General features: G+C 38.4%; 1 protein-coding gene across 2 annotated transcripts in view; it reads left to right on the top strand.

Annotated features, from left to right (window-relative positions):
* The first annotated feature begins 810 nt into the window (after positions 1–810).
* TTC1 (tetratricopeptide repeat domain 1) overlaps positions 811–15,162 on the top strand; it is a 46,559-nt gene continuing 32,207 nt past the window's right edge. The window contains exons 1-2 of one of the 2 annotated variants that reach the window (XM_019433745.2): positions 811–913; positions 2,320–2,684. In XM_019433745.2, the coding sequence (XP_019289290.1) occupies positions 2,352–2,684 (333 nt within the window). In that variant the 5' untranslated portion in view covers positions 811–913; positions 2,320–2,351. Of the gene's footprint in view, positions 940–2,319; positions 2,685–15,162 lie in introns of both variants that reach the window. The other variant, XM_019433744.2, reaches the window with a different exon arrangement.

Consider the following 15,162-nt stretch of genomic DNA (forward strand, 5'->3'; position numbering starts at 1 on the left):
TAATCTCTGCTGTTATTACTGATTACCTGTCTGGCTACCTTGAAGGATATTTCAATTCTGTATTCCCAGCATAATGTGTGGGGGTCTAATAAACATTTAGTAAACATTTCTTGAAAGAATGCATTGGACAACAGTTCCCTTTGATTCCAGGACCCCTTTAACACTCAATATTAATGAGGACCACAAAAAGCTTTTATGTGGCTTATACTTACCAATATTTACTATACTAGAAATTAGAACTGAAAAATATTTAGTATTTGTTAATTTAAGATAACAATACACCTATTATATGCCAACATAAATTATCTTGTTATAAATCATTATATTTTCCAAAACAAAAAATGCTATAGTGAAGAGTGGCATTGTTTTGTTTATGCAAGTCTCTTGCTTAACAGAAGACTACTGGATTCTCAGAACTCCTTCTGCATTCAAGCCGTTGAGCGATCACATGACACAGCCTCTGGAAAACACTGTATATTCATGAAAGAAGTGTGGGAAAGGCAAATTTAGTGTTATTATGAAAACCGTTTTGATCTAGCAATGGACCCCTTGAAAGGCACAGTCTGAGAATCATTGGAGAGAAAATTTTATTTTGGACAGGGTTTATGCTTCAGGATTCCTTTATACATTGTTAGCATAAGAGGTCAGAGTGACGGAGTAAATGGAACAGTTTGGAGACAACCTTTTTGCCGCAGGTGCTGAGTAATGCGAACTCTCGCCGTAACCCAAGATGGTAACTTCCGCCTGCATTTCAGTCCGTACAATGGCGTCACACACCGCGATAGCGACGTGCTTTCTCCCTGAGGGTGCCACTACATTTCCCAGGATGCTTTGCCAACAGTGATGCCATTGGTTGGCTCCGACGGAAGTGCACTTGGGTGAACGGAAATAGAAGATTTTAGAGGCTGGGAAGGTGAGGACGAGAGGAGCTGGGGAGCTGTGAGTGCCACCTGGGGCTGTCCGCTTAAGGCGTTGGGGGACTCAGAGAACAAACTGTTGGGAAGCGTAGGGTGGCCTCTTCTTAACCCCGGGGACTCAAACTCCTGCATTCTTCCACTAGACCTGGAAGCAGGGGAAACAAAACATTGTGTGGAGGCTAAGTCTTGGTATTAAGGTCTTGTTTTTTTGAAGTTTTCTTGGGACGAGCTGGGACGAATTCGGGCTCTTGTCGCGACACAAGGGGCTTTGGCGTGATTTTGCTGTGACCAGAGGGGTGAGGGGTGGAGCTGCTGACGGTCTGACTCAGCTTCTACAGCAGTGGTTCTCAATTGGCTGTACATTAGAATCACCTGGAATGCCTTTTTTAAAAAATACGAGTATCCTGGGCCTACGCCAGACGCCAAAATCAGAATCTGTGGAGGATAAGATCTGGGTAGCAGTACTTGCTAAAGCGTCCCAAGTATTATTGTGTTTAGCCAAGGTTGAGAGCCACTCTTTTCGTGCCTGAGTCCTGATGAGGACCAGCTGCGCCACGATTTCCTTTACAGTATAACCTGCGTGGGCTCTACAGCGCGCACTTGGGTGAATTTGACAATCGATGTTTTGGCACTGACTGCATTTTAAGCACCGTCAGATACTTATTCTTGAGCTTCGTATCATGGTGCTGGAAAGGCCCGTATTTTTATTTTTATATTTTTATTTATTTATTTATTTATTTATTTATTTATTTTTTTACGACCTGGCTATTCGTTCTGAATAAAGGTTAGGGGCGTTTCATTTTTCTTACTTTTGTTTTAGCTTATGCCTATTTTTTTACAACCCTGACAAAATTTGAGCAGTGGAAAAAGGAAGAGTCACATTAAAATCGTTCTCTTTTGTTGCTTATATGAAGTTCTGAAAGGGGTGTCAGTTAAAATGATGTTTGGCATTATTTATGGGCTTATAACCAAATTTTTCTTTATAATAATTTCAATGAAAGGAAGTTAAGGTGTGTTTTGGGGTTTTGAGGTACAAATTTGTTTAGGTGTAATAGGTAGGATCTTTTTTTAATACAGGTTTCCACTGCTGTCTCAAAAGTTGAGCGTTTATCAAACCTTTCCTGAGCCAAAATGGCATAAAATAAAGATTATCCACACACCCACCACCCCCTGCTTTCCAAAAGGTCGAGTTATACCAGTTTGCTTTTACAAAGACCTGCATTAATATTTACATGTTTTCACTAAAAGAAATCTGAAGGGGATTTTCACTTTTACGAAAAGAGCTATTGCCATGCTAATGTACCATGCTAATGTTAAAAGCGAAGTGGCATAAGGCAGACTTTTGGAAAGTGGTGGATACCTGTATAAGCACCATTACCTAACATATTTTCTCTTTTCCCAGAACTTCAGCTTCACCTTCCTCACTGATCCAGCATGGGGGAGAAGTCAGAAAACTGTAGGGTTCCAGAGGATCTTTTCAATGGTTTGAAAGTTACAGATCCCCAGGAAGCAGAGTGTGCTAGCCCTCCAGTTTCTAATACCAAAGATCACCATTTCCAGAGCAAGTTGCTCAAGGATGTTGAAGCCCATCCCCAGGAGGACCAGGGAGAAGAGGAGTGTTTTCATGACCCTAGCACCTCATTTGAAAAGGAGGAGCCAGGAGTGGACAGGGTTGAGAACAAACCTGATGATAATGTGAATTCCTCTGAACTAGATGAAGAATACCTAATAGAACTGGAAAAAAACATGCCAGATGAAGAGAAACAGGTAAATATTTATTGTGCACTATCTGCCACGATAAACTGCTTTTTAAAATGAATAAATGTGTTTGATACTGTATCACAGATTGGGTCATCTGTGCTGAAAGAGTTACTTGCCCATCTGTGTCCTTATTGCTTTAGTAGTGACAGAGCTGAGATAAATCAGTAGCACGGAGTGTGTCTGCTTAACAGATTTCCTTTTTTTTTTTTCCTTTTTTTTTTTTTTTTTTTTTGGTCAACTTTGAGTTCTTCTGTTTGCCTCATATAATTTTATAACATCTGTATATACCTTTTAGCTTTTTTTTTTTTTTAAAAAATGGCCTTATTGGTGGTTGGCTGCTGAAATTCCTGTAAGGAACGTTTTTTGGTTAGACTTTAGAATTATGGTATGCTGCTTATTTGTATTAATCCCTTGATAGCAAAAAAAAAAAAAAAAAAAAAAAAAAAAATATGACTGCCTGAATATTCTGGTGGTGGTTTGGTTGCAGAGGGCAGTGACTGGGCCCTGTATTGTTTACATAACATTCTTGAGAAATAGACTTGTATATGATAGTAGTTATCATTTGTTAAGCACCTATAATTTGCCAGCCACTAAACTTAGAAAGTTGTGTTTTCATGTGATCTTTACAACACATCTATGAAACATAAACTGTTAGCATTTCCCATAAGAGAACAGAACTTAGTAACTTGCCCAAGATCACACGTGTAATAAATGGCAGAACTGATTCTCAAACCCAGGTCTGATTCCAAAGTATAATGTAGCATTTAATAACAAAAACAGCTGTCTTTCTACAAAGCAAATACACTAAAACAATGTACATTTTCCTGCTTCTTTGCCCCTGGGCCACATCCTTAACTGGGCAAGCCTTCACTTTTGGAGACAGAAGTCTTGGTATCGTCCACATATCCTTCCTTCTCATCTCCTAATCGAGGTCATCTGAATAGTTACCATAATATCTGAGTTCCTTGTCTGCAAGGAACTTGAATGAGATTTGTATCTTAGGCTTCTGAACAGCTCACTCACTGAACAGGTTATGATACATTGGTAATGGGCAGGGATTCTGAATGTGCACTGTAACGGGAACTGGGAAGTAATGTGACATGGAGCATCTTGTCTCTCCTTGGGCATTTTTCATTATTAAGCCTATTGGTGTTATTTTATTTTTTATTTTTTTGAGAGAGAGCACATGCACACCCATGCAAGTGGGGAACAGGGCAGAGAGAATCTTAAGCAGTCTCCATGCTGTCAGAGCCTGATATGGGGTTCCATCCCACAACCGTGAGATTGTGACCTGAGCCAAAATCAAGAGTCGGACGCTTAACCGCCTGAGCCACCCACACACCCCAAGTCTATTAGTTTTAACGTGCATGTGTTAGCTTTTGTGCTAGTGTGATACGATAAAATAACAATGGCTTAGAAGAGAAGGACAAAGGGCAAAATGAACCAATTTCATAAACTACCTCAGCAGAAATGGCTCAGAAAATTAAATCACATACTGTTCAATAATTAGGGAAATGATTTTCCAGAAAGTGTTTGATTCATATCACAGGTGCAGGCTTTTTAGAAGCATTGATTAAATGTCTGTGTTAAAACGTTAGCAATGCCTTTCTGATACCTTAATGTGTTTTACCCTGATGGTGAATTTTCTACTGTGCCATTGGTTTGACAGTTGTGTGATTTGACTCGAGATGTTACATACTCTGCCTCCCATTCCCAATTTAGTAAAACTTTGTGTCTCCTGGCCAGGAATCACATTTTAAGTTCTATAAATATTTAAAACAATTACTTTTATTGCCTCTAAGTTGAATATTCTAAATGGCACAATGACTTTTAAACTTTTTTCTTCCTTTTAAAAGTTAAGATATAACTTACATATAGTGAAACTGTTTACATTCTGTGTACAGTTCAGTGAGTCTTGACAGCTGTATGCACCTGTGTAACTCACACCCTTATTAGGATCCAGAACATAACCATCGTTCCAGAAACTCCCATTGTGTGCATCACCACTCATTTTGTCCCTGCACCCCCACCAACCCAGGGACCCACTGCTCTGATTCCTATTCCATAGGTTGGTTTTTTCCTATTCTAGACTTTTGTGTAAATATAATCACTTTTCAGATATAAACATTTTGTATTTTATATTTGTGTATCAACTTGTATGTTTTTGTAGCTTAATTTGAAAATTTGTAACAATATCTCTTAGAAACAACATGCTGTGGTGATAGCCATTGTTATTTTATAGAAATGTAAACCATTAATTCCACTAAGGAAACAACCTCCAAGAGTGCAGACTACCTTTACCTAATTGTGGTACTACTCTCTTGGGTATTTTTCTGGTGTTTTGATAAATATCTTTATGAAATTATTAGGAAACCAGCAAAACAGATGAAGAAATCTCTCTTCACTGCACACATGGTTTGCTTTTATAGGTCACTAGGAACAGGATACCTTTAAACTTGATTCTTTTAAAATAGAGTTGAGATAATTCAACAACAACAAAATAAACACAAATTGCCAAAAAATGTGAACAGATTTTTAGCCTCACTAATAGTGTTTAAGTGCAGATTAAAACATTACGTCTCGATTTATCTGATGTCCGCAATGAGAGGACACAAAGAGTGCTTGTGCTAATTTTGGGAGTTTAAAGTGCTATGTCATTTCTGTGGGATATAGGTATCACATTTTTAATATGAATATTTCTTTAGACCAAGGCTATCAATAGAACCTTTTGCAGTGATGGGAATGTTCTATGTATACTCTGTTTAGTATGGTAGCTACTGGCCATGATCAACCACATGTTAATAGTCATCAGCTGTGGAGCATTTGAAATGTGGCTAGTAGAGATGAGGAACTGAATTTTACAATTTTTAGTCATTTATTTTAAGGAAGTTATTAGAGATGTGTACAGATGTCTACATAAAGATGTGTCACAACATCATTCATAATTTTGAACATTAGAAATGATGTTCAACAGAGGGTATATTACTTTAAACAGTTTTGCCATTTTTATGCAATAGCATGTAATGCAGTCATTAAAAAGAAAGATAAATCTTAATATTGATGTGGAAAAAATACCTGTTAATTGAATTAAGCAGGTGTGAAATATGGCTTATAATAACAATTATGTACTTGGGTTTGTCCCAGTTCCTAGCAGAGTTCCTAAACCCTTGGAATTTCCTAATAAGAAATAAGGGTGTGTTTTGTTATTTATAACCAGCCCCTTTCAACCACACACATAGGAGCTTTCCAAAAATCACCTCAAGAATGAGGTCTGGTTGTCAGAGTTTGGAGCTTTCAGCCCCACCTCTGGGGAGGGGACAGAGGCTGGAGGTTGAGTTAATCACTAGTGACCAATGATTTGACCAGTGGTGCTTATGTACTGAAACCTACATTAAAACCCCAGGGGCGCCTGGGTGGCTCAGTCAGTTAAGCGCTCAGGTCATGATCTCACAGGTTGTGAGTTCGAGCCCTGCGTTGGGCTCTGTTGTGAAGCCTGGAGCCCACTTCGAGTTCTGTGTCTCCCTCTCTCTCTGCCCTCTGTCATCCTCTCTGTCTCTCAAAAATAAATATTTTTTAAAAATTAAAAAATCCATTTTAGTACTATGAGTGTGCAGATAGAATTGAAGTCTGCCTTAAATCTTCAGGAAAAGACCATCTAATTCTAAAAGTAGCATGCGTTATCAGTCATAGTAACAGCCATGTGCTAAACTAAATAAAATACCCTAATATTGTGCACTTACCAAAGTACTCAGCTAGTTTTGTTCTTCTTCTTTTTTTTTTTTTTTTTTAATGTTTATACTTTTGAGAAAGACAGAGCACAAGCAGGGGAGGGCAGAGAGGGAGGGACACACGGAATCCGAAGCAGACTCCAGGCTCAGAGCTGTCAGCACAGAGCCTGGCACAGGGCTCAAATCCCCAAACCATAAGATCATGACCTGAGCTGAAGTCAGACGCCTAACTGACTGAGCCACCCAAGAGCTCCTGTTTTGTTTTGTTCTTTGATCCTAGGTATCTAATTCTTGTCTTCATAGAACATTAAAGAAAATCTATGTTTTGCTGTCAGCAGAAATGAATGTGTTCACACTAAAATATAAGTTACTAACCTTCATTATATAACAACACTAAACAGTGGGGGAAATTTGGAGGGACTTAACAATGGAAGTTACTTCATTTGATTTTATAAATATTAAAATATTTGGGTATCTTTTAAGCTTGATGATACAAATTTCTATGCTGTTCACTCAGTTCAACCTCATTTGAAAGTATTTAAATCAGAGTACATTTAAATATTTATTTTCATTATTTGGTTCATAGACACTTGAGTTTTCCTCTTACCCCCTTTTTCTTAGGAAAAGAACCTCAAGCAATTAGCAAATTCTAAATCCTGTTGATGAAAAGTTGGGCTTTCTATGATGTAGTAAGAGATATGAGATATCTGTTTATGGCTGGGTAGGACCAGAAATGCACTTTTGCAGAATGTTTAAACCTGTTTGCTATAATATGGAACAGAAACAGGTATCCTTCTTAGTCTGTCTAGCACTGGTTAAAGTTTTTCTCAGGAAGTCTTTCATATTATAACTGTTCACTATCTTTTCCTTATAGCATCATAATTTTCCTTTTTGTGGAGTGAAAATTGGATTAGCTACTAAATGTATTAAGGGTAATCCTCCAGAAATGCACTAGAAGATGTTATAGTCACAACAACTTCCATTTGGTTTTGGAAGTTGCTAACATAGCATAATCGATGTTTTTAAATCAAACAAACTGATGGGGTGCCTGGATGGCTCAGTCGGTTGAGCATCCAACTTCGGCTCAGGTCATGATCTCGCGGTCTGTGAGTTTGAGCCCCACGTCGGGGTCTGTGCTGACAGCTCAGAGCTTGGAGCCTGCTTCAGATTCTGTCTCCCTCTCTCTCTACCCCTCCCCCGCTCATGCTCTGTTTCTCACTCTGTCAAAAATAAATAAACATTAAAAAATAAATAAACAAACTGAGTATAACTACGATTTGTACTTGAAACTTATGTTTTGGCATTTGAATAAAACAAAAGTACTCAATGAAAAAAAAAATTTAAACAAAAGGGTTCAGAGAGCTTCTGAATTGGGTGAACATGTAGAGGTGCAAGGAGGGTGACATACTCAGCATGGAAGCTCAGTGCCCCTTCCTGCATACCGTCTCTTCTGTCTGCCTGTGCCCAGAGTTACAGTCTTTTTTTTTTTTTTAATTTGTTTTAATGTTTATTTATTTTTGAAGGGGAGAGAGAGCATGAGCAGGGGAGGGGCAGAGAAAGAGGGAGACACAGAATTCAAAGCAGGCTCCAGGCTGTGAGCTGTCAGCACAGAGACTGACTCGGGGCTTGAACTCATGAGCCGTGAGATCATGACCTGAGCCGAAGTCGGACGCTTAACTGACTGAGCCACCCAGGGGCCCCAGAGTTACAGTCTTTAGAATAAAACAGTAATCTAGTAAGTGAACTGGTTTCTTGAGTTCTGGGAGTCTCTTTAGCAAATTAATTGCAACTGAGGAGGAAGTCATGGGAACTTCCAGTTTATAGCCCAAGGGTCAAAAGCAGAGGTGACAACCTTGACTGGCAGTTGGCATCTGAAGTAGGGGTGGGGTTGGGAGCAAGTCCTTAATTTGTAGGATCTGATGCATCTCCAGGTGGAGTGTGTCCAAAGTGAGTGAAAACGCAGGGCAGCATCTGGTGTCTGCTGTAGAGTTGGAGTTGTTGGTGCAGGGGAAACTCCCACACGTCTGGTCACAGAAGTGTTCAGTGTGTTGGTAGGAGAGGAGACACGCAAGAGGTGTGTTCCCTTTACAGCAGGTTATAGAATAGTCCATGATGATTCCTTTTGAGTTAAAAACCTGTGTAAAAATGTGTTCAGACATGAAAGTTTGGAAAGATACGGGGTGTGATTATTGGGAAATTTTTATTTATGTTTAATATACTTTTTTGAAGTATAGTTGACATACAGAGTTCTATTAGGTTTAGGTGGACAGCATAGTGATTTAACAGTTCCATACATTACTCAGTTCTTGCCATGGTAGTGCTTACCAGTAAGTCTGTCAGCATACAAAGTTATTACGGTATTATTGACTGTATTCCCTATGCTGTGCTTTTCATCCCTGTGACATATTTTATAACTGGAAGTTTGAACCTCTTAATCGCCTTCACCTGTTTTATTCTCTACTTTTTTTTTATACAGTAAGTGCACATCACATTTATAATCAACAACACAAGTAATTCCATTTTGAGAATATAAATAAAAATTGATTCTTTACCACCAGCATGGATTTTTTACCAGAGCACAGAAAGCTGACCTTTGAGGATTTGGAAAGAAATGCTATTATAGGATCTGTGTATGTTTCTCTTCAGGTAGAATCAAGTATCAATAGCTAAAGCCTGTTATTCAAGCAGACTTGACTTGCCCTGTGGCTGAGCAGATAATCCAGGCTCAATTGGAGTTCCAGTTCTCAGCAGAACTCCTAAATCAGTAATGGAGAAGGGGAGGGAGAGGAGGCAAAAACAAGAGTAATGGAGGAAGAAGGCAGCTAAGATTTTTAAAAACAGGCAAAATCTTTTAAGGAAAGCACTGTGTGTGTGTGTGTGTGTGTGTGTGTGTGTGTGTGTGTGTGTGTGTGTGTGTGTTTCAGCAGTATATCTTAAGTATTTGTGAAAACCTAAATGTTGACATGACTATCCAGAGGAATGGGATTTTAGCAAACATTTGAGATGTACTGGAACTGTGAAGCAAATAAGTGCTTCTCAAAGGTGTGGCTGATGTAAAGGACAAATCTGGTAGCAGATGAGAATTGTTGTTATGAAATTATGATACAAAGATGCTTTATAGTATCAGAACCTATAGAACATACTGCATAGGGCTGATCCTGTGAGAAAATCACCTTTTCTGGGGTACTTGTCACAGTGGAGTTTAGTCGTATGTAAATTCCCTAGATAATTCTTATGCGCTCACTGAAGTTTGAAGACCACTGTCTTAAGGCCTTGCACATCATCTTCCTTCACTCAATAGCTGTTGAATAAATACTATGATTATCTCTCCTGTGAAGGTCAGTAATTGATCTTACGAGTTACAGAGAGTTTATCTCATTCATTTATTTATTCCAGAAATACTTGGATTTCTTCCACATACCACGAATTGTTTGAAGCCCTTAAGGATACAGTGGTAAACAGGATGAGAGGGTTTCTCTTCTCTCCTAGCTGCTATATGCTAGTTGGGAAGTATAAAAAATTTTTAAGATGAAGTGATGTAGGGGTGGGGTTGGAAGGATGGGGAGGACTACTTTAGATTGGCTGGTCAGGAAAAGCCTTCTCTGGAGAGGTTGTAGATCAGCAAAGACTTGGAGGGAAAGTCAAATGTGTGACAATCAGAGAGGGAAATGTTCCATGCAATGGGGCAAAGTAGTATACAGCATGATTTCTTAGCTTCAGCTACTGGGTGGATGGTGATTCCATTTACAAATATGGAGAAGATGGAGGGACTTAGAGTTCATCAGGGCTCTAGTGATATAATTCTTGCTATAAATGAAAAGTTTATTTGTAAGCCAAAGTGCAGATGTAGTTACTTTAATGGGTTGGCTCCCTCCTACCAGTTGTTTGCCCATGGTATTCATTTGTAAATAGGTACACCCATAGATCCATTTAAGTACAGAAGTCTGTGTTTGGTAAATGTGGACTCAGAGCACAAGATTTCTGGGATTTTAAGGTGTATTTTGAGAGGAAGAGAAAGAGAGTGAGCGAGAGAGCTCTTGGGGGATGGGGGTGGGGCAGAGAGAGAATACGAAGCAGGCTCCATGCTGCCTTACATGGGGCTTGAACTCACGAACCATGAGATCATGACCTGAGCTGAAACCAAGAGTCGGGTGCTTAACCGACTGAGCCACCCAGGCACCCCAAGATTTCTGGGATTTTAAAACATTTTCCTTAGGCTCTGAAGACATAAAGGATTATTCTTTCCTTCAAGACTTTATCTCTAGCCAGGGACCATTATTGAAGTATTGTTTGGAACAGAAGTTCTTCATCAGTTATTTCCCTCTCATTTTTCCTTAATCTCACAGTACTTAATCCTTTTGATTTCCATGTTTCTGCCTTCTCATTGTGTTATTTTCATAATTGTTATCAATGCTGCTGTAGCAGTGGGCCTGTTTGCAGGGAACATTCTTCTGGTTGCTTCCAGAAAGTTTTCAGTAACTTTTCTATAGTGCCCTGTATATTCTGTTAACCTTATGACAAAACTCTTTCTGATTTGTTTTTTCCTTTTTAATGGGCATCCTTTTGAATTAAGGTTGCCATATTTATTAATTTCTTAAAGTTTACTAGTATTGGATTTAACGAACACTGTTAACAAATGATTAAATAAAATCCTAGAATTTAAGAATTGGAAAGACCTTAGATTTCTGATCCTGAGTTTAAGTCAGGGGAAATAACTTTTCCAAAATTTTTACTCCCAAAACATTTGGAAGTTAGTGGGATAATTTTAGATTCTTTGCTGATGAAACAGTTAAAGTGGCATTCAGTGTTCCTTGTGTTTATTAAGGAAGATCACTTTATGTAGATCAATGGTTCTCAAACTGTATAGTGCCTAAGAGTCACAGGAAATTTATTAATCATGCAAAGCCCTGAGAAGTGTCTGATAGCACAGACTTGTGAGGTAGCAGCCAGGAATCTGCTTTAACAAACATCTCCAGGTCATTTTGTTATAGGTAGAACTGTGGTCACTCTTTGGGAGACAGAAAGCCAGATTGACAAATACGACCAAGCTTCCAAAATGCAAGTATAACCAGTATACTGACTGCATCTCACATCAGAAGAGTTGACTCATGGGATGTTTTTCTTTTATCTTCCTCTTTGCTCAGGTTCTATAAAAGGTTTGTTGGGCTGAATTTAAACAGTACTAAAATAAGGAAATTTATTTCTATTAAATTGAATTTTGGGAAATAGAACTTTCTGAACTGAGAAACAAGGAAATATTTCCAAGATTAGTTCCTTATAGGTCAGTCATCTATCCTGAGAAAGATAAGACTTAGTGAGAGGTCAGATTCTCACTACAGCTCAAATCCAGAGAACCTCCCTCCAGACTCCCTAGAAGACTTCTAAAAGTAACTTGTGGAAAAAACAAATATGTCTGTATGTGTAAAGCAAATGATGTCTGATTTCAAAGAAAACAAAACTGAAGCTTGTCTTTTTAATGATAAAGGAATTCCCTTCAGGATCATTTGTAGGATGGGTGTCTTCAGTCCTTTCAGTGTGTAGTTGTTCCACCCCACCTAGATAAGACTGAAGCAGCAATGGTACTTGTGCCTCCATTTTCCAACCCTTTAGTAAGTGTGTGGCTTTTTTAACCTTCTCTTTGACCATTAAGTGATCTTTGAACACAGTGCTTGACTTAAAAGTTTATTTTATAGCAATTACTTTACAAAACTGCAGGGGGAAGCAGAGACCTGCTGATAGATTTACAATATGGAAATTAACCTGCTGGTGTGAATCTCTTGATTTTCTCCTTTTTATGTATTAAATCTATGATCATTGCAGGATTGTTAAATGATTTTTTTAAATGTATTTAATGCAAGTTTTTTATCATTTAATGATAGAAGGAGTATACATTTATAAGCTCCAAATTGTTTCTTTTTATTCACTGATCTTAAGAATAGGGAATATTCCTAGCTAGCACTGAAAAGGTGGTTGTTTCATGATTAATAAGGGAATTAAGGAGCACCTTCTGACATTTGCCAGTTTACACCAAAATTAAAGTTGTATCAACTTCAATTCTCTAGGATTTGAGGTACAGTTGGAAAGCTATTCCTCACACTGAGATTAAAGAGGAATTCACCTATATCTTCTTCCAATACTTATATGGTTTCACTTTTTATATTTAGATCTCCAGTCTACTTGGAGTTTGCTCTTGTGTAAGATGCAACATATATTCTAGTTTTATCTTTTTCCAAATGACTACCAAGTTGTCCCAGCACCATTTTTAAAAGTCTACTCTTGCTTCAGTGATTTGATTAAATTTTAATATCAACTCAGACTGAGTTTGTATTTTTTTTTTCCAAATGCTCACCTTCCACCTGTTAAATTATCAGTTAAAACCTAACTTAGTTTATAGTGGTATCATTAATCAAAGTAACCACATTTAGACATGGGTTAGATCACCGTTGAAAGATCTCAGTAGCAATGAAATTCTTTTTTTTAATTTTTTTAATGTTTATTTATTTTTGAGAGAGAGAGAGCAGGGGAGTGGTAGAGAGAGAGGGAGACACAGAATCCAAAGCAGGCTCCAGGCTCTTAGCTGTCAGCACAGAGCCCGACACGGGGCTCGAACCCACGAACCATGAGATCATGACCTGAGCTGAAGTCAGATGCTTCATGGACTGAGCCACCCGGGCGCCCCTCAGTGGTGATGAAATTTAAAAATAACTGGGGGCGCCTGGGTGGCGCAGTCGGTTAAGCGTCCGACTTCAGCCAGGTCACGATCTCGCGGTCCGTGAGTTCGAGCCCCGCGTCAGGCTCTGGGCTGATGGCTCGGAGCCTGGAGCCTGTTTCCGATTCTGTGTCTCCCTCTCTCTCTGCCCCTCCCCCGTTCATGCTCTGTCTCTCTCTGTCCCAAAAATAAATAAAAAACGTTGAAAAAATAAAAATAAAAAATAAAAATAAAAATAAAAATAACTGGAGAGCAGTACCTGGGTGGCTCAGTCTGTGAACTGTCTGACTTGATTTTTGGCTCAGGTCATGATCTCACGATCATGAGATTGAGCCCTGTGTCGGGCTCCGTGATGGGCGTGGAGCCTGCTTAAGATTCTCTCTCTCCTTCTCCCTCTGCTCCTCCCTACCTCAAAAAATAAGAAATAACTAGATAATTGATTAGTTTAAAAGTATAGAAATGTTTGTTGGGATCGTGTTTTGCAATATAATACTTCAAAGTTGTTTTGTCTTTAAGAAAATATAGTTCTCTCTATTCTGTGAAATTCTTTTACCCTATAATCCAAGAACATTGTTCCCTGGAAAATAGAATAAAATAAGATCCTAGCATACCTATGTTTGTGAAGGCAAAGAATAGATGTTAAACATTTGCAAACTGAATTGGTCTGTCAGCAAAGAACTCATTTTGCTAATTCAGTGGAAAATGGCCTTGGGTTACCTATAGAAAAACAACTGAAGATCTGTGGTGCGAATCCCTGATTCAGTGAGGTAGAGGTTTATTGTTTGTTTGTTTATTTATTTATTTATTTATTTATTTTTAATGTTTGTTTATTTTGAAAGAGAGCACATGCCTATGAGCAGGGGGAGGGGCAGAGAGAGGAGAGAGAGAACTCCCAAGCTGACTTCTGCTGTCAGTGTAGAACCTGTCATTGGGCCCAGACTCATGAACCATGACACCGTGGCCTGATCCAGAATCAAGAGTCAGATGCTCAACCAACAGCCACCTAGGTGCCCAGTAAAGGTTTATTTTTAACATAGTTCTCAAAACAACTCGAAGTGAGTTCTCTGGGACTGGATGACATGTTCTAAAGCACTGTCATCCTCTTTACAAGTGTCTTAATTCTTGATAGCAAGGGGATTAAAAATATTTTAAAATTTAAATTTAATTTTTAAAAATTAAAATTAGTGCCTTTTATGTTAGATAATTTTTTAGTGTACCATTGTAATATTTCTAATATTTAAACTGTTTCTTAGCTAAATTTATTTAGTGGTTGCTGTATAGATTTATATTATGCATCTTATTAGAGTCTAGTTTAGTTTAATACTTTGTAATTCCAGTAAAATATAGAAATTTTGCTTCAGGATAACTGTTTCTTCTTCCTTGGTGCCACCATTGTCATATACATTATATCAATTATATGCTGTAAACTCATCCACAAAGTATTGTAATTAGTCTTTTTTGTCTTTTAAAGAAATTGAGAAAATAATGTATTTCTAGAACCATTTCTAAATTTTTTTAACGTTTGTTTATTTTTGAGAGAGAGCACGAGCAGGGGAGGGTCAGAGAGAGAGGGAGACACAGAACAGAATCCGAAGCAGGCTCCAGGCTGTGAACTGTCAGCACAGAGCCCAATGTGGGGCTCAAACTCACAGACTGTGAGATCATGACCTGAGCCAAAGTTGGAAGCTTAACTGACTGAGCCAACCACCCAGGTCTCCCTATAGAACCATTTCTAAAGCTTTTCATTTCTCCATGTCTATTTGAGTTACCGTCTGGTATCATTTCCTTCCAGTCCAAAGGATTTCCTTTAGTATGTCTTGTAAGGGAGGTTTGGTAGCACTATTTCTGTCTTTATCTGTGAATGTTTTTATTTTGCCTTCATTTTGAGGTACGGTCTTGCTGCATATCTAATTCTTGGTTGACAGTTTTTTTCTTTCAACATTTTGAGTATGTCATCACACTGATTTCTTTGGCGAGAAATCAGATAATAATAATAGTGTTGTTGTTCTGAACCTGATAAGTTGTTTTCCTTCTGTTCGTTCAGATT

The sequence above is a fragment of the Panthera pardus genome, unplaced genomic scaffold (assembly GCF_024362965.1).
Source record: "Panthera pardus isolate Hobbes unplaced genomic scaffold, ASM2436296v1 HiC_scaffold_2, whole genome shotgun sequence".
Taxonomy (NCBI): domain Eukaryota; kingdom Metazoa; phylum Chordata; class Mammalia; order Carnivora; family Felidae; genus Panthera; species Panthera pardus.